General features: G+C 33.8%; 8 protein-coding genes and 3 non-coding genes across 11 annotated transcripts; 5 read left to right on the top strand and 6 right to left on the bottom strand.

Moving 5' to 3' along the window:
- Positions 1-193: 193 nt before the first annotated feature.
- Positions 194-1,099, top strand: WICANDRAFT_13290 (uncharacterized protein; the record flags this gene model as incomplete). Its single annotated transcript, XM_019180568.1, has 1 exon — positions 194-1,099. A coding segment is annotated over one exon (906 nt), but the record flags the coding sequence as incomplete, so codon positions are not given.
- Positions 1,100-1,567: 468 nt separating this feature from the next.
- On the top strand, positions 1,568-4,471 carry ADP1 (putative ATP-dependent permease ADP1; the record flags this gene model as incomplete). The annotated part of the gene is made up of 1 exon (XM_019183489.1): positions 1,568-4,471. The coding sequence occupies one exon, from the start codon at positions 1,568-1,570 to the stop codon at positions 4,469-4,471; it is 2,904 nt and encodes a 967-aa protein (XP_019037793.1).
- Positions 4,472-4,852: 381 nt separating this feature from the next.
- On the bottom strand, positions 4,853-4,933 carry WICANDRAFT_t79. Its single transcript has one exon. It is a non-coding gene; the product is annotated as a tRNA-Ser (tRNA).
- A 5,343-nt stretch (positions 4,934-10,276) lies between these two features.
- Positions 10,277-10,347, bottom strand: WICANDRAFT_t78. The gene has a single exon. It is a non-coding gene; the product is annotated as a tRNA-Gly (tRNA).
- A 36-nt stretch (positions 10,348-10,383) lies between these two features.
- On the bottom strand, positions 10,384-10,454 carry WICANDRAFT_t77. Its single transcript has one exon. It is a non-coding gene; the product is annotated as a tRNA-Gly (tRNA).
- Positions 10,455-10,862: 408 nt separating this feature from the next.
- On the top strand, positions 10,863-12,177 carry WICANDRAFT_93029 (uncharacterized protein; the record flags this gene model as incomplete). Its single annotated transcript, XM_019186393.1, has 1 exon — positions 10,863-12,177. A coding segment is annotated over exon 1 (646 nt), but the record flags the coding sequence as incomplete, so codon positions are not given.
- Positions 12,178-12,340: 163 nt separating this feature from the next.
- WICANDRAFT_54537 (uncharacterized protein) lies at positions 12,341-14,130 on the bottom strand (the record flags this gene model as incomplete). Its single annotated transcript, XM_019182742.1, has 1 exon — positions 12,341-14,130. The coding sequence occupies exon 1, from the start codon at positions 13,739-13,741 to the stop codon at positions 12,341-12,343; it is 1,401 nt and encodes a 466-aa protein (XP_019037791.1). The 5' UTR covers positions 13,742-14,130.
- Positions 14,131-15,089: 959 nt separating this feature from the next.
- On the top strand, positions 15,090-16,295 carry ZRG17 (Zn(2+) transporter ZRG17; the record flags this gene model as incomplete). The annotated part of the gene is made up of 1 exon (XM_019180773.1): positions 15,090-16,295. A coding segment is annotated over one exon (1,206 nt), but the record flags the coding sequence as incomplete, so codon positions are not given.
- Positions 16,296-19,350: 3,055 nt separating this feature from the next.
- SRB8 (Srb8p) lies at positions 19,351-20,256 on the bottom strand (the record flags this gene model as incomplete). The annotated part of the gene is made up of 1 exon (XM_019182057.1): positions 19,351-20,256. A coding segment is annotated over one exon (906 nt), but the record flags the coding sequence as incomplete, so codon positions are not given.
- A 338-nt stretch (positions 20,257-20,594) lies between these two features.
- On the bottom strand, positions 20,595-21,738 carry WICANDRAFT_69009 (PDK/BCKDK family protein kinase; the record flags this gene model as incomplete). The annotated part of the gene is made up of 2 exons (XM_019184152.1): positions 20,595-21,381; positions 21,440-21,738. 2 exons carry the CDS (start codon positions 21,736-21,738, stop codon positions 20,595-20,597), a joined length of 1,086 nt encoding a protein of 361 aa, XP_019037788.1.
- Positions 21,739-22,026: 288 nt separating this feature from the next.
- On the top strand, positions 22,027-23,395 carry ERS1 (cystinosin-like protein ERS1; the record flags this gene model as incomplete). The annotated part of the gene is made up of 2 exons (XM_019182741.1): positions 22,027-22,083; positions 22,136-23,395. The coding sequence occupies 2 exons, from the start codon at positions 22,027-22,029 to the stop codon at positions 22,895-22,897; spliced, it is 819 nt and encodes a 272-aa protein (XP_019037787.1). The 3' UTR covers positions 22,898-23,395.
- Between the last annotated feature and the right edge of the window lie 308 nt (positions 23,396-23,703).

Here is a 23,703-nt window from a genome sequence, read left to right as displayed (position 1 = left end):
ACGACTGCGTATTGTTGATTGTACTTGAACTTTCGGCCAGGATCCTTTACTAAATATGCAGCTTTTCTTTCTTGTGGGCTTGTGCGTTCTGGTGCAACTGATTGATGCCTACAACGAGCTGGACTCGTTCAGTTTGAAGAACCTGCACAAACTTTCAACAAATAGACTGAATTTAAACTCTACAGACAATCTCAATCACTTCATGCATTTGAACAAAACAAGGGTTCCGGGGTCTAAAGAATCGATTGAAGTTCAAAATTACATTACAAACCACTTCCAAACACTGGATGAAGCAACGGATGGTGGAATACCCTGGGAAGTGGAGCTCGATAACTTTCAAGAGAATGGATACAATTTTACAAACCTTGTCTTTTCGAAAGACCCTGTCTACTCAACAAATACGGATAAATCGACCAAATATATTGTTATCGCAGCTCATTATGATTCTCTTATTCAACCAAAAGGATTCATCGGTGCCATAGACAGTGCGGTGTCTTGTGGAATTTTGCTAGATTTAGCAGAATCAATATCCCAATCTATCGATGATATTTTCCAAGACTTTGCTTACGACATGAATATTGGTATCAAGTTTGTGTTTTTTGATGGTGAAGAGGCAATTGAAAGATGGTCTCCAGAAGATTCAATTTACGGTGCTCGTCATCTTTTTTCTAAATGGAAAGGTCAATCCATCATTAACCAGATAGAGTTATTCTTATTGCTAGATCTTCTAGGTGCTCCTGATGTCAATTACGTACCAAGTTATTTCTCAGCTACTCATGACAATTACAATGATCTTTCCTTGCTTGAAAATAAATTGATCCATTTTTTCCCATCACTTTTTGACACCAGCCAATCAACAAGTCAAAGTTATCAAAATAAATTCCTAGCACCACCAGCAGAGAATTTCAAGAGGGAAAATAATGGATTCATTGAAGATGATCACATACCTTTTTGGAAAGCTGGGGTGCCCGTCCTTCATTTGATTCCCGATGTTTTCCCAAAACAATGGCACACAATAGACGATGATTTCAATCATGTTGATTTGCAAGCGATACAGAGATGGAATATGCTTTTAACGGCCTATATTCTCGAATACCTGGAAGTCCCAGAAATCAAACAATCTGCTGAATAAACAAATTCTTGCTTTAGGGATGTAGTACATCCAAACACCACGTGCGATTTTCCTCGAAGGAATTTTATCTTATCGAGAAGCCAAACCCTCGAGCACATCAAGTGCAAAAAAAGGTCAGCACAATCTTGACGTTCTCACAACTAGAGACTTGGTTTAAGCATAGAAAAGCTTTAGAAATTGCTCTCTCCATTCATTAATTCCGTCAACAAATATTCAATTACTGGGAATTGCCATCTTAATAGAAGACTTGAAAAGGGGGAGCCATCGCAACAAAGATAGAAAGAAACACATTCAAAAGAGCACGCCAAATACTTTTGACTAGCTATGAGGCTTTATAAACTATTTATACCACTGTTTCTGGTACCTTGTCTAGCTCAAGAGTCATTTCTGGATGGCAAAAATGTTGAAGCTTCTTTGATGGCAAGCTCTGTCAAAATGAGCTCAAACACAGAAGACGATAAATGTCCACCCTGTTTCAATTGTATGCTTCCGGCATTTGAATGTAAGCAGTTTTCCAAGTGTAATGAATTCAATGGACAATGTGAATGTATTGATGGGTTTGGTGGACAAGATTGTTCTGAGCCACTATGTGGATCCTTGACAAAAGATAGCAACAGGCCTATAAGAGATGGTGATAGTTGTGATTGTGATGATGGATGGAGTGGTATCAACTGTAATGTGTGCAAAGAAGATTCAGTTTGTGATAAATTTATGCCTGAAGGATTGTCTGGTACATGTTATAAAAATGGTATGCTTGTTAATAAATTTCATCAAATGTGTGATGTCACCAACAAAAAGATTGTTGAGATTTTGAATGGGAAGAAACCACAAGTTACTTTCAGCTGTGATAAAAAGGAATCTACCTGTAATTTTCAATTTTGGATTGCTGAAAAGGAAAGTTTTTACTGTGATCTTTCAACTTGTGATTACCAGTTTGATTTGAAATCGAATGCTTCTCATTACAAATGTAAAGATGTTTCATGTAAATGTGTTCCTGGAAGAATGCTCTGTGGTGAATCAGGCTCAATTGATATTTCAGATTTTTTAACAGAAACAATTAAAGGTCCTGGGGATTTTTCATGTGATTTAGATAAACGAAATTGCAAATTTTCCGAGCCAAGTATGGATGATCTGATATTATCTGTTTTTGGGGACTCTTATATTACGCTACATTGTGATTCTGGTGAGTGCATTCATTATAGTGAAATCCCAGGTTACGATATTCCAAAGAAACCAAAATTTACATTAAAAAGTTTGTTCAATGTTGTGGCAGTCATTATTGGTGTTGTTGCTGTTCTTGTTGGAGCCGTTTTGACAATTAGAAAATCTCCTCTATTTTCTGGAGCTCAAATTTCACTAGATGATTATTCAGATGAAGATGACCAAGATAGCTTGCTAAACTATACTCCAGTAACTTTAACTTTTGAAGATGTGTCGTACTCTGTCGGATCAAAAGCAATCTTAAATAAGGTCACTGGTATAGTTAAACCAGGTGAGATGTTAGCCATAATGGGTGGTTCCGGTGCAGGTAAAACTACATTACTAGATATTTTAGCTCAAAAGAATAAAAATGGTGTTGTAACTGGTGACATTAAGGTGAATGGAAACTCAGTGTCTAGACATGACTTGAGGAAAATTATTGGATTTGTTGACCAGGAAGACTATTTACTTCCAACTTTAACCGTTTATGAGACTGTTTTGAACAGTGCCTTACTTAGACTACCAAGAAATATGAGTTTCAAAGCTAAAGAGCGTAAAGTTTATGAGGTTTTGAGAGAACTGAGAATTTTGAATATAAAGGATAGAACCATTGGCTCAGATTTTGAAAGAGGTATCTCTGGTGGTGAAAAGAGAAGAGTTTCCATTGCTTGTGAGTTGGTAACTTCACCTTCTATCTTGTTTCTTGATGAGCCAACTTCAGGGCTAGATGCAAATAATGCAAGCAATGTTATCGAATGCCTTGTTAGACTATCTAGACACTACCACAGAACTTTGGTGTTCACTATTCATCAGCCTAGATCTAATATTGTCTCTTTATTTGACAAGTTGGTGTTACTTGCTAATGGTGAACTGATTTACTCAGGGGAAATGATTCAATGTAATGATTTTTTTTACAACAATGGTTACAAATGCCCTAAGGGATACAATATTGCAGACTATCTGATTGATATTACATTCAGTGAGAAACACAGTATTGGAAGACCAAACCAATTTCAAGTTGCAGGTATCGATGAAGAAAACGCTGATTATGGAGACGACCAAGATATCCATATTCCAAGAAGGTCAAGTAGCACAAGTGATACTCAAAGAGAATGGGAACATTTTGCCCTTCATAGAGATGATGCAGGATTCAACAAAGCTGTGAAAAACCATCCAGAAGAAGTCAGAGTTGATACTAAAATTTATGATATGTTCCAAAACTCACAAAACTTTGAAATGCTGAAAGATGAAATTGAAAATGCTAAAGTGAACTCGTCCGAAATTGTCTTCAAAGGGAACTATCAAAAGGCAAGCTTCCTAAATCAATTTATCATTTTATCATCAAGAACATTCAAGAATCTTTACAGGAACCCAAAATTATTGCTAGGTTCATATATTCTGTCTGTTTTCATGGGATTTTTCTGTGGGTTTTTGTACTACAACGTTGATAATGATATTAGTGGGTTTCAAAATAGACTGGGTTTGTTTTTCTTCTTTTTGTCATTTTTTGGGTTTTCAACACTTACAGGATTACACTCTTTTTCAATAGAGAGAATCATTTTTTTGAAGGAGCGGTCAAACAACTATTATCATCCCTTGAGTTATTACATTAGTAAAATTATTTGTGATGTGCTACCATTGAGAATTTTCCCTCCTATACTCTTAACAAGTATAGCTTACCCATTGATTGGTTTAAACCTCGAAAATAATGGATTCATCAAGTGTCTTTTAATTTTGGTGTTGTTCAATTTAACAGTTTCCATCGAAATATTAATTATAGGTATTTTGGTGAAAGATTCAAGCAATGCTACCATGATTGGTGTCTTAACTTTGTTATTCTCTTTGTTATTTTCAGGCTTGTTCATAAATAGAGATAGTCTCAAATTTGGATTTCTCCAATATCTGAGTATGTTCCATTATGGCTATGAGGCATTGGCTGTCAATGAGGTCAAAACGTTAATTTTGAGAGAAAAGAAGTATGGATTATCGATAGAGATACCTGGAGCTACTATTTTGAGTACATTTGGATTCAATGTAGGTGGATTAGTGAAAGATGTTATCTCTTTGGGTTTATGGAATTTGCTTTTTTTGGTATTGGGTTACGTTTCCCTTTACTTCTATGTTGTTGAGCAAAGATGAATACTTATTGGACCGAACCTTTGTCTGATAACTATATTAAACAAATAATGCAAAAATCAATAGAGCTAACTTATATATTGCAGTATTACGTTCAACTAGCTCATAATTAATGAATAATTATATTTTAAAAGTAGCTCATGGACCTCCCATTAAAAATATTAATGTTTTTTTAAACTGCGCGTGCAGATTAGTTCTTTTTTTTTCACGATCTGATTTTCTTCTATATAACTTCGACGCGTAAATTCAATTTCCAGATATCAACTCACAACTATTGAACAATCAAGACATACCACTAAACTTCCAGTTATTGATTGCTTAAGGTCATCAATCGTTTTCAAAAAGAAGCTGAAACGGGGATGAAAAAAAATTATGGTCAAATTACGACAACTGCAGGATTCGAACCTGCGCGGGTAAACCCAAAAGATTTCTAATCTTTCGCCTTAACCACTCGGCCAAGTTGCCTAATTTGAAATTTTTAAGTACCTTTGTTTGCTAGACTCTCAACTAGGCGTCACGTGAAAGTCACCTGATTATTGCAACTAGTTAAAGCTTTCAAACATCTTACTACCAATAAAAGATTCAGATAAGCATCTAAATATTGTCTTTAGTTATACTTGCGCCTGCCTGATGACGTAAGAATCCAATAATAAATTAGGATCAATATAATATTAAATTAATCAAAATCATGCAGCCATGCATGCAGACTAGTAAATTAATATATTTAATATTGTACAATTAAATCACTGGGCCGGATCACTCGACACTAGTCCGCGACTATATTGACTGATTTATAATTATAATTATAATTAAAGGCCGGATAAATCAGAATTATAATTATAATATATTAAATATTCACTGGTACCGAGAACGAGATTTTTTTTTGAAAAACAAAAAATCCCCATACAAAAAAAATGAAAAACAAGTTCGCGAACGATTTTGTGTTGCACTGACCAGTAGATTCTGAAAGGTCCTCCAATACCAAACTAGAAACACTAATAAATGGCAAACTTTGTTAAACAACTAGTGATTTTTATTGAATATATGTGATATTTCAGGTGATAATACTAGCTGGAAGAAGTTTGGGGACCAGTTGCCTCAAAACGTTTATTAGATCTATTCGTCAGTCTTACTATCTACCGAAGGTCAAACTCCCAGCCAAAATCTTCCGCCTAGCGCCCGCCACCCTTCTGTCTGGGAATTATTTTAGGCGGCCGCCCACCCACCTAGCATTCCCTGCCTACGAAAACCAGACTCCACCACCCTCAAGGGCCTTTCAGGACGCGTTCATTAAAACATCCTACGACAAGCTTTCAAAGCTTCAAAAACTGGCTGATTACATTGTTTCACTCCACAAACTGTCCCAGTACTACCTAGGTAGGTTGGCGAGTTCATTGGCTTGTAAAAAAGAAAAACTGGCTAGTGATTAGTTACCAGCGACTATGGCACGACTAAAGTCTTGAGCACTATGTAGCATTACCATACAAAATATCATTAGAATAATATGAAGTATTTGAAATAAAGACTTGAAGCCCTCATGGTCTCTTCTTAACTATGGAGGCCATTAGACACTACAACCTAGGAATGAACCTACCACTATTAAACTCTATGAACAATAGTATCTGACCACATTCTTCATCAAAGGGATGAGCCTCATGCATGGTTATAATACTTTAAAGAAAGGTATTGGATGGATATTTCTATCTTGAAACCTATCTGTATTGTTGTGCAAAAAGAAACATTTAGGGCCTCTTGGAATTGGCAGAATCAATGGGTAAGTCTGAATTGGGATCAAGAGCCATCTACTTTGGGAATCAGACGCGTAAAAGTTATCGCGTTTTGCTTTAAACTTGCATGGACGTCGACAAAAAAAAAACACAACAAGACAACACATAGCCTGTTACAACATGTGGTTTCGATCTAACTCACATAGTAGTAAAAAAAATTCTAAAAAGCGTTACTAGTTTTCCTGCATGGCCATATTTGGGCTTTCTGAAAGTTGATGAGAATCTATACAGTGTATTTGTGTAAAAATTTGGTAGAAATTTAAATTTTTGAATAACATAACCCATGCTTAACTTGTAGTTCCCAAAAACATATCATTATACTCAGAATTTCCTGAAGTTTTTAATGGATCTACTCTTGTGTTGCTATCTTTTCTGGTTGTAGTTTTGTTCTTATTTTTGAAAAATTACAAAATAAAGACAACGTACATATTTTTATTTTTACTTCAAAAATGAGATAAAAAACAACAACAAAAAAAAACTTCGAATTAATACATGAAATTATATTCATTAGAAAGAGAATTAAATTTCGAAGAGATTTGTATTAAATTCAGCCCTTGGTATTTACTGAATAACTGTTTATTATTATTTCTATTTATTTTGGTGTGCCCTGACCGATATGCCCAAATCCATGTAAGTCCGTTGTCATGGTGCTCACGCTATAAACAACGCGATCAACTTCAAAACAACCTTGTCCGAAATGCAAAGACATACATGAGCCAATAACTTTGTAAAACGGAATCTTTGCAATTTCTGATCAGCCTACACCAATTCAGAAAAATATAAAAGGACAGGTTTTCCCAGTTTTCTTCTTCTCTTCTTTTCATCTTTTTATTCACTACCAGAAACCTTTTCCCATAACAATTCTCATATAAGAGAGCCTATAAAGAAGATAAGTATTGCTTACAATATATTAAGTACTATGGAATTATTCACTAACCTCTTTTGAAGTTGCATGCTACTGGTAATGGCTCTACAGGACCTGGATGGTGGTGGTTATTGTTCGTGTTTGTTTTGATTGATGGTGTTCAAGTCAGCTCGTTGTTTTGGATCTGTTGGGTGGTGTTTGTTGTTCTTTTTGTTTTTCAGTGGCTTTTAGTTTTTGCTGAGACGCGTCAGGAGTTGGAAATGTCCTGTTATTGGATTTAAACAACATGGAACAGTGTCACTTTGAAAGCACATGAACGCGCTGTATTTCAACTGTCCCGTCACATTCCCAGTTCATTTCAACGATATTAAAGGTTTCTGCTAAACTAAAAGTGAGTTACCCTGTGTTTTGGTTTGGTTATATAGTTTAGTGTTTAGTATAGGTCGACACCCACTATATTCATTATAATGGGCATGTTGATTTTGAATACAGAATCAATTCGCGATCAATTTTATCAACTGTATTTTAGCGGTTTTAATAACGAATTTATCGGATTTCGATTTGAGATTTATCAATGGGATCAGGATTGAAGCCGATTGCCGAAGCTTTTGAGCCGACCCAGCCCGTTATCCGATGTATCACGTGTATTGGCATGTGACCTATTGAATCTATTTATAGGGCTCTGGAAGGCTGCAGCATGCAAGGTGTTGGTTTCTTTTTTTTGTTGTGCATGAACGTAGGCGACCTGAGGTTCGGGGCCTGAGCCTTGAGTCGCTGGCCCAGGCCGCGACTATTCCACTGGGAGACCGTGCTGGCCGTGTTCAAAAAGGAGATAGAATCTCAGTTTTAGGTCGGGCACTCTTAACAAAAGTTGACGATCGAGTCCCATACAAAAAAATCTCCTTCTCGGTACCAGTGATTATTTTAGACGTAAGAATGAACTAAAAAAGCTGGCCATTGTTATAATTGGAGCAATTGTAAAATTTGTGAAAATCACCAAGATATTCCTAATACTTTTCTAGTTGGTGAAGTCCTAATGGTTTGTTAATTAATTAGTTGATTCTAAGCTGTAACTGAACCACTAGCTTAAAGGAGCTGAGCATGAATGCTGGATGAAAATGCTAAAATAATGTCCAAAATCACTGGGGTCGATCGATATAAGATCAAGAGACCATGTCATGAAATAATATTTAATTAAACTGCTGGTCTAGTTGAAATATTCTAATTATTAATATTAATGCAGGTATTAATATATATCTTCTAGTTTTAAATATTTGTATAACCTCAAAATATTCCAAACTAATATATTTTCAATAAATTGATCTTTTGTCCAATATTCTTGTGGAGTTGAGGTTAGATGACGTCGTAGAAAAAGTTTTTCAAAAAATAATTGATCACCAGCATTGTCTAATTCATACCAAATCTGTTGTGAAACTGGACATTGATCAGACGTAAAAATGTGATCAAAACTTTTAATTGCATGTTTGTTCCACATAAGCAACGTCATTGTGTTATATATATACTTTGACAGGTAGTATGAGACTAATTGTATAGTGTTGGTGATAAGTACTCATACGAGAAGATTATTGAGATGATTAGTGAAGATGATATTTTCTGCTCAGGAAGTGTATAAGAATACAGGCTTATGCCAGTTTTGAGAACTGAGGTCGTCTGTGGTGAAGTATCAATCTTGCAATAGTCTGAAGGACCAGAGATACACTAAATATCTGTAAGATCTAACTATGTCAACGAGAAGTACATCTAATTCAAGAAGAGCTGGAACTACTCCAGCCATTTCAGATATCAATCATCCACGTCCACGTGATACTACTGTCACTTCTACTGCTTCTGCTGCTGAAGAGTCTCAGGGTCAAGAGGTTTCAGGCCGTTCTTCGCATAAATTAATGCTTAAATTAATTAGGACATTTTGAATCTGGTGGATGATGTTGAAATTTATGTTGATAATGACCTAATGTAAAAATTCAAATAAACCTGCAGGATTTTGAGTTTGACCTGCATAAATATTCAATTTTTTCCAAAAAGATCTCCAATTTTCCACTGTATTCTGGTTTTTAGATATGTATTTTTCAGGAATATCCAATCTTGTTATAATGGTTAATGATCCAATTTTTTGTTGACACTGAGCCGGTTGAGTCTGTTGTGAATTATAAAACAGAGAGAGACCAGTGATGTACTAAGTAATATCTTTAGGTATGCAGTGGAAGAGCTTGTATCTTTGCAGTAGACAACAAGGATTCATGTTCACATGATTCTGGTACTGCAGCTTTAGCTCCAGATGAAAGAACGGTTCATGAAGAATAGCTGGGACCTAAAGTATCTACATGAAGCGGTGTAACCATAAAGTTAGGTATTTTTTCTTTTTCAGGGTACGTTCTTATATTTCTAATCTTTTCTAATTATACAATTACTTCCATTAAGTTCAATTTCCAAATTTACATTTCTCATTAATAATTAAAACGACCACTAGATTTCTAGTAATTGGTTTCTTAAAATAATAGGTTTCCAAAAAGACCGCGTCTCTAAGCGTCAAATCATCAATCAACTTAAGATTTCATAATACATGAGAGGGATATAATTTATCATTGTAACACCCTGTTGATGTTGAATTTGTCCTCAACCATATATATATCTATCCTGGCATCTTAACAACACACCCTTAATTAAACCCCTTCAAAACCTCTTGCTCCTCTCTATTCACCTCTAAAACCATACGTCTTTTGTTGAATACTTCTCATCTTGTATTTGGTAGCTGAAACAACTTCTTCACATGTTCTGTCATTCTTTCTAGTGATACGTGCTTGTATCTTGTATCTTGTATCAAAGCATCTATCCAGAGAGACATTTTTCTTAGAACTCAGGTAGCTGGTAATTTGAAAGGCCCAAAACTGAGGGTCTGTCAGATTACACGTGAATCTATCACTGCTCCTGCACTAGTTTGCACACAGGCGGTCGGATCTAGTCCCACGACCAGACTGAAAAATTACATCAGGGTACAAAAAGCAAATCGAAAAAACAACCCAAAAACTTGATTCAAGACAAATTAAAGATGCCAGAATGATTAAAAAAGACATTAGAAAGTGCTGAGATGCTCTACATTCAAAATAACGACAACTATTGGCAAAAAAAAAGCACTTTTGCGCAAGCCCGGAGTCGAACCGGGGGCTCAAGTATGGGAAACATGAATTTTACCGCTAAACCACATGCGCTAGGAAAATGCGACAATCGGCGAAAATTCGCGAAAATGCGCAAGCCCGGAGTCGAACCGGGGGCTCAAAGATGGCAACTTTGAATTTTACCGCTAAACCACTTGCGCTGATTTTCGAAATTTTTAAAATTGCTGTTCGGTATGTCATACCGTGGCTTACGTAATCAGGCTAATAATTCAAACAAGGCTTTTGCTTATTGCAGCGTGGTTAAAGTTGAACCATTACATTATAGTCAACTAGGATGGATATTAAAGCTCATTTAGCTACTTTCAAAGGGCGTATATGTGTCATATAAATGCTGTTTTGAAGAAATGATGGTACTCTACTGCAGACGACTGGTAAGAAAAATTGGTGGGAAAAAACAATCCGATTAAGCAGCAGTTACGAAAGTTTGATGATAAAAGCGCTGAAACTTCAGAATTGACTTGACTGTGATTTTGAGATATCAATCGGAAATGATTTGATTTACTATGCAATGATGCTTTAAGCAGGTGCTGCCTTTGTAGGCTCGTTATATTCAATCTCAGCTATCGAAGTCTCAAAAGAGAAGTTGCAACCTGAAATCTTGAAACCAGTATACTACCCAAATAAACAATCAAACAAAATCACAAGTTATATATACCTGCAAAATTCCTAGAAACTATACCACAACATTTCGCCTTCAACTTACAGCTCGGATAAATCATATACAAGATGGCTAAAGTGCTAGTTACAGGTGCGTCAGGCTTCCTGGCTCTTCATATTATAGGTCAATTACTTTCTGAAGGTTACTCTGTTATTGGTACTGTTAGATCTCAAAGCAAGATTGAAAAGCTGATGAGCCAATTCAAGACAAAATATCCTGAGGCTGTTGCTAACCTGCAATTTGAAATCGTGCCAGATATTCAACTCGAAGGTGTCTTTGATAAATTGTTCATAGAACACAAGGATATAGATTACGTTCTTCATACGGCCTCTCCTTTTTCATTTGGGTTGGAAGGAAGCTTTGATGATGTCTATTTGAAACCAGCTGTCAATGGTACTTTGAACGTTTTGAAGTCAATAAAGAACTTTGCATCTCAAGTGAAGAAAGTTGTTATTACCTCGTCAATGGCTGCTATTGATAATATGGGTGATCATGAGTTGATCCATACTGAGGATATTTGGAATCCATTAGAATGGGAACAAGTAAATCATGAACAATTGGCATATGTTGCCTCCAAAAAATATGCTGAAAAATCTGCCTGGGATTTTATCAAAGATAATGCTCAACAGATCAACTTCAAATTAGTGACAATTACACCACCTTTTATTTTTGGACCTCAATTCTTTGATGAAGATGCATCAAGCTCCACTTTGAATACTTCTGCAAATGTCATTAACCAGTTATTGAAAAGCTCTCCAGATGATACACATCTATTTGATCAGCCTTCCTTATGTGCAGTTGATGTCCGTGATGTCGCAAACTTTCATGTGCTAAGTATCAAAAAAGAGAATATTTCAAACCAAAGGTTGTTCCCAATCGCTTCAAGATTTACATCTCAAGGAATCTTGGATATAATTAATGCTAACTTTAAAGACTTGAATATTGCAAAAGGTGACCCAGAAAATGAAGCTTCAATCCCAACACCAAAATTTAATAATGATAAATCTATCAAGGCTGTTGGTGGCTATGAGTTCATTTCTTTAGAGAGACAAGTTGTTGATTCTGTAAATCAAATCTTGAAACAAACATCAAAGCTTTAGAGGTTGAAATTTATGTATACTCAATTAGAATAGAAATATATAGATCATTTGAGTTAATCCCAGTGTTTGTAACTATTTGTTTTCTCTCGAGAATGGACAATTATTCAGAACCTTTGGTTGTGATGCCCTAATATCTTTTAAACATATTTAAATTGGTGGATGTGACAATTACCATAAGCTGACCCAACTACAGCAAGAAGATTCTAATGAAAATCATCAATATATAATCGTAGATAAATAGGTATACATCAAATTATAAAAAACCATTCTATTTTTTTGAATCAAAGATTTCTTCAGATTCAACAATGGATTTCACTAAGATATCAACGATATCTTCAGCATCTTTCTTTGTAATAATATAAGATGGAGCTAGAGAGATATGATCACCAATTTCACCAGCACCAGACACAACCATAATAGATAAACCATTTTTGAAGGCAACACCTGCAACAATATGAGCAAAATCATCTTCTACTGTAAACATTTCCTTAGTTGTTTTATCTTTTACAAATTCCACACTCCAGAAACCACCAGTACCTCTAACATCACCAGAATATTTGGAAACTGGAGTTAATTTAGATCTTAAAAGCTCACCCATATAAGAACCAACTTCTTCAATGTTGTGTGTTAGATTTTGTGCTTTGATTTTCTTTTGGACAGCCAATGCAATTCTTGTGTTGAATGCATGAGAATGATATGTTTGAGCACCTGGAATAGTATTTGAACCATTTGCAATTGTATCTCTAACTTTTGGAGAAATCAAAACACCTGCAATGGTGACATAACCAGAACCAAGAGTTTTACCAATACTTTGGATATCTGGGCCAACAGCACCTGAAGATTCATTATCTAATGGTAAATACTTTAACCAAGCATGTAAGGATCCACATCTTGATAAACCACACATAACTTCATCCAACATGAACAAAGCACCGTATTTGTGACAAATTTCACGGGCACCTTCCAAGTAACCTGGTAATGGAGGTTCTGTACCAATAGTTGAACCTGAAACTGTTTCGGTAATGAAAGCTGCAACAGTATCAGAACCAGCTTCAATGAAAGTGTCCTCCAACTCTTTTAATAATCTATCTTTATATTGTTCTTCGGTTTCAGTTTTCAATTGGTCACGGTATCTATAAATGTTGCTAACTTTTGGGACTTGCTTTTGATCTAGTAGAATAGGTTCAAATGGAGAAGTTCTTGAACCTGAAACAGACATTGAACCAATAGTGTATCCGTGATAGGAAGACTTTCTTGAAATAAACTTGACTCTTTTGGCATCTTTTCTTTCAACATGGTATTGATAAATGATTTTCAAAGCATTATCGTTAGCCTCAGAACCTGAACCTGTGAAAATTGCAGCCTTAAAAGCACCTTTTGGAGAAATATCAACCAAGTATTTAGCAAGATCTTCAGCATAGTGGTTTGTCATAGCTAAAGGAAATGAGTAGACACATTCTTCTGAAGCTTTTGTGATTTCCTTCAAGATATCAGGATCTCTGTGACCTAATGAACCAACAGCAGCACCTGTACAACCATCAATGACATTGGTGATTTCCCCAGTATTTGGATTTTCAACGCTTATTTTGATACCTTCACCACCAACAACTAATAAGTTTTTCTTTGTAACGGTGGCTTGTAAAAGATATGATTCTGATGAGACAGTCATTTCGTTTGTTTTGGTAGTTATAATTTTCTATTAAATAGTGAACTTTGCAGAGATGCAAACCTAATATGCTGAAACAAGCCCCATCCATCGCACTTTATATAGTACTTAAACAGCACCTTCATTGTGACATGGTGGTTCCACTTTTCTCTGATCTGAGCAGTAAGTTATCGTTGTTATCTTTTTAAATCCTCAATATCAACAGTCAGAGAACGTTTGAGAATTAGACACACCCAGACACACCGACTGGAAGCGGAATCTCGAGCCTTCAAGAGAGTCCCAAAGCGGAAGGTGAATCAGGTGGCCTTGGAGCTGCCATTTCCAGCGAAACGAGAAGCCAGTGACATAGAGCTAGGAAAAATCAGAGCATAGATCTCTTGTGCTTTGCAGTTATTTATTGATGCTCTATCCTGTTCTCAACGGTTTTGTAAAGTGATATGGTCCTTCGTTTTGGGATTGCAGAAAGCGCCATTTTTTCTGAAAATTCCAAATGCGTTAAAAGCTTTCGCAATTTTTGATCTAGTCACGTGATAGAAATTCATGATAAACTGAAGTACACAGTATACTATTCTTCTACAATTAATCATATTGCTAAAGAAAAAGAGAATGATTTGTAGCCTGAAACCTATATGGACATCTTCAATCAAAAGATGAACTCACTCACTCAAGTATTTACCAGTGAAAATGAGGGACTCAAGGGACTTAGGCCAGACCGAGCTTCCTAGTCCCGGAAATACACAGGCCTGGAAAAATCGATTGAGAAAAACACGAATTCACTTTTCAACCCTTGACGTATGCTACAACGTACAACACAACTAACTGGCAATTAAAACCCCGATTAACTGTGTTAATTTAGCTGAATATAGTGCACTAGAGGCTCATATAGAAGAAGCAACTGCCTACATTCAAATCCAGTTACAACTCGATGCTAAATTTCACTGGGAACTGATTTTGGACAAGTGAATTTTTACCATTTACCAATATGCCTGAACCAAATCCTTTTGATAACAAGCCATCCTTACAGCCACCAGTGACCCCTAAAGACACACCTAGATCAAGATATGACCAGTTTTCAACACCTACCCAATCACCCATGATCAAGATTTCAGAATTGGAGGAGCCTGATTCTTTAGATTCTCCATCAAAATACTCTGATATACTACCCCCAAGTTTATCATACACCTCAAGCAAAAGAAACAGTCTTCAATTTTCACCAGCTCAAAACCAATCATACCCTATGCAGCCAAATAACAGTGGCTCATTATATAGTCAAGGAAACAACTCATCCTCATCTTTACTTATACCAGGTGGTAATGTTCCAGGTAACAGGTCGTCTTTATCAAGTTTAAAATATGTCCCACCTCCATCAATACCAATGAGAAACAAATCACCAGTGAGATCATCTTCACCAATAAGATCTCGCTCACCTTCACCAAGAAGGTACCAACCTTTCAATTTTAGATCCACAAACCTCTCAACACCTTCTTTGAACAATGCTAGGGCATCTCATAGAAAAGGTCATAGATATAAACACTCCTCTGTTTCAATGAATTTTTTTCAGGAACCAAAAGCTAGAGCGCCCTTAAAGATACCAGCTTCATTCCCAATACCCACTATCAATGAATTTTTCACAAGTTGTAATACTCTACAGAAACAAAAATTGGCTTGGTCTTTTTTCCACTTACTAACGTCAATTATAATTTTTTTGGTTGGTTTCAAATACTCAATTTCATCTTTTTCAACATTAAGTCATTTGATATTTTATGACTCACTTGGAAGTTTGACTGTTGTTTTCGTTGATATAATGAGTAATTTTGATGTTTGGAGTAAAAGTTCAATCAAATTTCCATTTGGATTGGGAAGAGTTGAAGTTTTATTTGGATTTGCACTATCGGTTTCATTGATATTTGTTGGCTGTGATCTAATTAGTCATTTTGCTGAGGAATTTATGGTTTCGTTTTTCAACGATGAAGAAGGCCATGATCACACTTCTGGACACAACCATCATAATTCAAATTCAATTGATATAAACCTACCTCTGTATGAGTTTTTTGTGTTATTAACGGTAACTGTCACACTGGTGTCCTCAAACATGGTTGTCAATAAGGAAAGAGTTAATAATATGATTACAAATTTCTCGTTTTTGAAGAATACAATAATTAACAACCCAACACATTTCATCACATTGATCTTTTCGGCATATTTATTTGTTTATCCATTTGTTGCAAGTTTTGATTCTGACTTGAAGATTAACGAGGCTTCAACTTTATTCATTTCGGTAATGATCTGCTATATTGGCTGGAAAATTGTGAGGTATTTAGGTTGTATTATTTTATTAAGTTATCCGAATACCAAGAAGAGTTATAATGCAATCTCAAATGCAATAGTCAAGGACATTAAAGATTTGGATCAATTCAAATCAAATTATACAATCTCTAATTTAATTATATTTAGAGTTCATCTTAAATTGTTGACAGTCTTTATGAACATCAAAATGGTTGGAGGATCAGATGATGATGAGTTGAATTTACGTTATCAAATTAATGAATTAGTCAAGCAACATATGGACGGTGATGATATAGAGACTACAATAGATATAAATAGAATCTAATTAAAATATTCATATCATTATTCATACATCATGTTGGGTTCTTTCTTTCAATTGAGGCATCAAACAATTGTAAATTGATTGCAGTATCATTTAGCGATTCAACAGGATTTGAATCTTCCACAAGATCAAAGGCCTTGGCATTCAATTCATGATATGTTTGAGAGCTCTTGTTATAAAGGTATAGATCCTTTATAATAGAATGGTCATGTAGATTAGATCTATCTTCATAATAACATTCTTTTATAGATGATGAGTCCTGGGAAATAGCTGGTAAATTTATCAATGACATTGGTAATTTAACGTTACTGGTTTGATTTGAATTCATTTCATTGACACTTGATTTGATGGACAAAAGTAAATCATACAAAAGGTTCTTCAATTGCAGGTTTTGTGAAATAATCTTTGATGTCAATAAATTCACCAAATTATTCAAGAATGTTTCTTTAATTGAATTTCTTTCAACTATGATATCAATGATGAAGGCCTTATGGATGATGATAATTCTCAAAAACAATGATATAGCATCATATAACTCTGATGAACGTTCTGATTTGTTCACGATATTTAATAGTGACTCTAATGAATTATCCAATGAAAAAACAAGCTCATCTGGTAGCTTAACATTCTCTAAGCTTTTGGACAAAGTTATCAGCACATCTGAAATGAACGTCAGTGTCATTTCAGTGTCTCCAACTAGTATATGAGGAAAATTTTTGGAAGTCAAAAACAAGGATTCCAAATAATGGATAAAACTAATTTTTAATTTATCATCAACCAATTCAAATAATGAGCCAATAAAACGTTGCTCGCCTTCCATATTTTGTACAATAGAGCTGAAAAATTCAATAAATTGTGAATCTGACGTGATCTGACCCATTTTAAGTTTCAATAACAACTGAAAAATTGGCAAGTTGAATTCATTCAAACGTTTAATCAATTGAACCAAGTTGGAAAGATCACTTGTGATGGATGTTGAACTTGAAATACCTTCCGAGGTTATAGCGTCATTCAAAACTGCCAAAAATGTTTGCTTTGATTCAAGGTTTTCGACATTGAAAAGTTTAACAATTAAACTTTGATTGCGAACCAAATTTTGAATAAAGATCTTCAAAAACTCCAACCTATACTGGGTAGGTCTTTGCTCAGGTAAGAAACTGCTCATTATATCGGCTGAGTCTGAATGAATTATTTCTGGTTTTTGTTCAAATTCCATTAGTGAGTCTTTAATTAGCAATAAAACAATATCTGGATTTTCTCTTTTGTATTGAGTTCTTAGGAAGGTTAGCTTTAAATAATCAAAATCTTGAACATCTGAAAAATCTTTAAAAAGCAAATCCTTCACAAAGCTGGAGTAGACTGTGGATTGGAAATTCATAAATGTATCAACAATAATATTGATACTGATCAACTCAGAAGCAACCAGCTCAATTAATGGTTCATATCTAAATAGATCAGTTGTGCTGCTATATGTCTTCTTGATGTAAACAAATAAAATTTTACTGAACTCACCGATATTGTAGTTTTTCAAAATAATGAGAAGTCTTATAATGCTTAGTCTTTCACCCAAGTCACAGTTTGAATTATTAAATAGTAGCTTTATCAAAGTTTGAAAATTAGTGTGGAAATTGTTGTAGTTGAGGAAATCTTCCAATGATATATCAGCCTTTGATTGTACTAAGCTTGATTGAACCACTTCATTATTGATCTGAATTTCTTTATTTGTTGTTACCTGTTTTAGATCGAGCTTTAGTTTTTCATCTTGTACATGATTTTGAACAAAAGCCCAAAATTTATTCAATTCAGAGCATTTCATATCACATTTGGAAAAGCATTTGATGAACAATTCAGTCAATGTATCAAAATTTGAAAATAACCCAATCAATTTGCTATAACATAAAAAGTATTCAGCAATGAAACCCAATTCATCAAGGTTAACAATATCTTGTTCCAAAAATTTTATATAAATTTGGGTCAAGTTTTTCAAATCACCAAACACGAGCAACAGACGAGTTATGTTTTGTAATGTCTTATAATCTAAAGTCAACTCACCTGATATAAGTTTTGGTAAATAATCCTTTGATATAGATTCTGATAATTTTAACTTATGTCCCACAAATAATTTATTCAAAAATCGGAAAGATTCATTATTACCACCATTAATTAGTATAGATTCCATCAATTGTTTCCCAGTTTTGAAATTTTCATCATTTCTTGATTTGAAGTCTTCATCACATGTTGGATCAAGGTTTTTTAAAACTAAGGATGATTGACTATTATTTCCAGTTTTCAAATTTTTGAGGATTGATGAATGTAATAGTTTTTCATCCTCATTACCAGATAGATACATCAATCCAGAACTAATCAATTTTCTAACATAAATGGTAACTTTGAAGTATTTCACCTGTGATAATTCGTTCAATAAATAAAATAAGCTTTGGAAACAAATAATTTCTGCATAATCTTTTAATTTGAAAATGATGTTTAAAACTTCTTGTTCAATATCTTTTGCTGGAACAGATTGCTGATGAACTTTAAATTTTTTGAATAATTCTGCAATCAAATAAACTCTATGATAACAATCTCTAAATTTTGTTATACCCCAATGGAATAAAACTTCTAAGTTTGATTTCCAATTTTCATTGAAGATTAAATCAGTTATTTTTTTCAAATCATAACTGACATGAATGTTATCTAATACTTGAACCAAGGTGTTATCCTCATTTTTCTTATTTAAAGAGTAGTTGATCATCAGTGACTCATTTCTATAACTTATTAGATTAAATTTTTTCAAAGCAACTGGATCATTGATCTGAATTATTGATTTTATTATTGGTTTCAATTGATTCCAAGTGTTTGGTAATATGAAATTATCAATTGATTGATTAAAAGACTCTATTATTAAACCTTTAAAACTCTGAAGTAATTTATTTTTAATTTTATCATTTAGTTTCCAGTCTGTTACAGTCAGATCTTTTGAATCCAAAACGATTTTCAATGAGCTTATTTGTTGATACCGAAGCAATGAAGTTTCAGTCAATTCTTTGATTAAATAATCAGTTTGCAATATATCACTCCAAAAAATCTTTATAAATGTTAAAGCTAATGGTAATTCAAAATTTTTACAATTTTTGAAAAATCTATTAATCCAATTCTTGAAACTTTCCTTATCAATCAAATTTTCAATATAAAGATTCCCAGTGAATCTCAAAATATAAGTTAATTTTGATTTCCATATTTTCATTGATTCTTGATTATAATGACTTTCATATTTCAAATATTCAATTGATAATTTTTCAATATATTCAACAACTTGTAATGTCCATTCCTGTATCCAATTAAATTCTATATTTGCACCACCTTTTCTTTTCAAACCTCTCAATTCATTAGTTCCCACGCAACGAACAAACCAAATAGCTCTATTTATGGGTATATTTTTCAAAACACACTGATCCAAAAGACTTTTATTTCTAACACCATGTGGTATAGTTCTAGCCAATTTTCTCAAAGGAACATCACTTGATGCTAAATCTTTTAACCAAGATTCTCTTTTTTGATCAGTTAATGTAACTCTTGGAGGTGGTTTATAAGTACTTGTACCAATTTTATTGTTATTTGACCTAACGTCTATTGCTTTGAGTAAATTTGAGGAAAGTTCATCCAAGGAATTATTGGATCTTAATAATTGATGCATTATATTTCGAGCAGATAATAACTCATTAGCGACATGAGGTGGTTCATAATAACCTTTTTGTAGATGGTTCACTGCGAGGATATCCTCTCTGGGATTGTGTATCCATGGTTGGAAGTCTGGGTATTTGTGACCAGTACCAGCAGAATGGGTGATGAATTCATTTGAGGATGAAGTTGCTGGAATTGAGTCTAAAGGATAAACGCCCTGAGGTTCCATGAGATTGTACCGGTTATGAAGCAAATCCTCTCTTGCGGACTGAAGTTTAAGGTTACCCCTATTACCAGTGAACGACGTTGTTGCTGACTGTCTGGACATGGTTTCTGGATAGCTAGTATCAGTGATTTATCAGCAAATCAAGCCTAATTTTGGGGGTTTTGGCTCATGTGTTTTTGGTTTTGATCAAGAGCTGATTTTTGAATTTTGAGCTTTTTGATAGTCAAATTACAAAAAAAAAAAAAACAGATTCGCGAAGAGGACTCGCGAATGCGTTTTACAAAACTTCAAAAGACTGTTCATAATTCACTTATACACCATCATTAAAATTGTACTATACTTCATTGCAAACGTTCACTACTTGTACTTAATCTGTTCAAGTGTAAGTACACGTCTGTACCATAACCTTCCATAGAGATCAATTTCAAATCACCACCAAAATATCTAGCATATAATCTACTCAATGCTAATCCATAACCAAATCCAGCCATTGGAGCTCTGAAATCTGTCTTGTTATATGAAGCATCAAGATCTGGGGTATCCTCCATTGTTGTATAGAGATAAGTCCAAACTAAAGGCACAGCACTTCTTGCAATACCACCACCTTCATCACTAATCTTTATTGTTATATCTTCATTACCTTCAGCAACAATTAACCTTACAGGAGGGAATTTTATATCACTTATATCAGTTATTGGATTTGAACTTTCTCTATTTTTTTTCATTTGAGTTTCCACAGTGGCTCTTAAAGAATTTTTCAAGACTTCAAATAACATATGCATCAAATGACCAGGAACATACATGAATGTTAATTCTTCAGGACAAAATAATTCAACTTGAGGAGCCTCGTATAAACCATAATACTCTTCACAAATGAATCTAGCATTATCTATAGCATCTCTAGCAACTTCTCCAACATTAGTCTTTGTACAAATGACACCAACATAATTTTCTCTTGCGGGTTCATCATTGATTGCAATGTGTTGACCAATCAACATTCTTATTCCAATTCTTGACATATAAAATCTATCCAAAAAAGATTGTATTGAATGATCAATAGATCTTGATTTATTTTCATTTTTCCATTCGATAACACCTTGAGCCATTGTTGCCACTGTTGGATCATGTCTTTTTTAATTTTTTAAGAGAATCAGTAACAGTTCTATTATACTGGAAATGATCACACAACATTGGATCTTTAGCATCTTCTTTTGAACTTATATCTAATAAGTCATCAAAAGATTGAGTATACCAATCCTTGACTTTTTCAATAGATTGCATTTGGTTCAACCCATTAGGTAGGTTTTCTAGTTCTTCAATTCTATGAGCCAACCTTATAGGTAATTCTCTAACGATAAACTTGCTAGCATTGTATAGTGTTTCTTCACTTGGGTGTTGACCCACCTGGACCATTTCTTTCAAAGAGATTCCTCTTGGAGCTATTCTGGCATACTTTGCGATCTGGTTCTTTAGCACAGAAGCCATGACGATACCTATAAAATATTGGCTTAAATCTTCCTCTTGAAACCTTGGAATTGAATTATGAAATTTTGTGGTTTGTTTTTTTCCTCGACTCATAGTTTTTTTTGGATCAACGGAAACAAACGACAAAATCCGGGGAAAAACATGACGCGGCAGAAAACGCATTCGCGGTGATTAGGTAATGTGTTATGTAACATTCGCGAATGTGTTTGGTTTTTTGAACACGTCAAAATTTGAATCAATAGTGAAAAGTTTATCCGAACAACAAATTGATTAGGAGATATTAGTGTTATGATTTCTCTGGAGAGATTGTCTAATCTGCTTGGTGTGCTTTATGTCACAGCATGGGTGGGTATTTCTACACAATTGATTAGTTGGATGAGTGTTAACAATTGAAAAGAGTATCTCAGTATATCCTCCATTGATATTGAATTATAAACTAAAATCTTCAGATGGATTATCTGTTGATTTCCTTTACTTGAATAACATTGGATACATTGCACTAGTGACTTCAATGTCTCTTTTATTATACAATGAACAAGTTCGTCAACTATATTTCCAATATCATAATTATTACCCATTATTAACAAATATTGATTTAATTTATTCTTCACATGGTTTATTAATGAATATTGTTACAATTTCACAATTATATTTTTGGGGGTTTGCTAAAAGATCTACTCATATTAGGAAAACAACAAAGCTGATAATAACTGGTGTAATGATAACTATGATTATATTGTCATATCTTTGTGTGGGGACAGGTGTTGATAAACCATATATTATTCCATTTACATTATTAGATTTAGCAATTATTTTATCATATGTCAAGATATTCATGAGTATAATTAAATATATCCCACAATTAAGTCATAATTATAAAAGAAAATCAGTGGTTGGATTTAGTATATTGACAATTTTTTTAGATCTTACTGGTGGGATCTTGTCAATTTTACAATTATTTATTGATTCATATATAATGACTGGTTCATTAAAATTTGATATTTTGATAAATAATAGTGGTAAATTAGGATTATCATTTGTTACATTGTTTTTCGATGGTTGTTTTATTTATCAATGGTTGATTTATGAGAAAAATGTTGATAAATCATTAAAATTACCACTTGATATTTATACAAAATCTGAAGAGGCACTTGCATAATGTGTACTATTATAATACATCAACATCTTCATCATCTTCTGGTATGTTTAATCTATTTGAACCATTAGATTTAAATCTATCGAAAAAATTAATTGTTTTGAATTTATCAAACACATTAATATTCTTCAATTTATCTAGGATAGAATCATCTTCTTGTTCATAATGTATCACTGTTTGATCTTGATTGACTAAGTTTGATCTTGAATTTGAAGCTGATGAATCTGTATAACCTCTTAAATTAGTGGAACTATTTCTTGCACTCATTGAACCAACTTCTCTTTGAATAATTGATTTAGCTTCTTTAATGATATTTTCCTTTTTATTTAAATTTTCCAAATCACCATTAGAGCCTTCATTTTCCTCTTCATCAAAATCATCAAAATAACCAAAAGTTAATTTTTGTTTCAATTTATCGAAAAAATTAAAAGCAGTTAATAATATTGGAATTATAATTAATCTTGGTAAATTATTATTGAAAAATCCACCAAGCATACTTAAGTTAATTGATTTCCCCAAGAAATCATCAAAATTTGAATGAATTTTCCCAGTTTGTAATAAAGTTAGGAAATTAAACGATAATGGGATTGTTAATCTATTTGAATACATTGTAAACCAAACAACACTAACAGGATTTGAATGTTTGGGGAAAAGATGATAAATTTTGAAAATTTTAATTCTTGTTAATGATATCAAAGCACTTAGTGCCATATAACTTATGAAAATGATTGATATTACTAGTTTCCCAGTTGATGAAATTTTATCTGTTAATAATAAAATATTTATAATGGAGAATTTTGTAGAATGTA

Source organism: Wickerhamomyces anomalus (genome assembly GCF_001661255.1).
Source record: "Wickerhamomyces anomalus NRRL Y-366-8 unplaced genomic scaffold WICANscaffold_4, whole genome shotgun sequence".
Taxonomy (NCBI): Eukaryota; Fungi; Ascomycota; class Saccharomycetes; order Phaffomycetales; family Wickerhamomycetaceae; genus Hansenula; species Hansenula anomala.
Note: the sequence above shows the minus strand (reverse complement) of the source record. Positions and strands in the feature narration are given on the sequence as shown.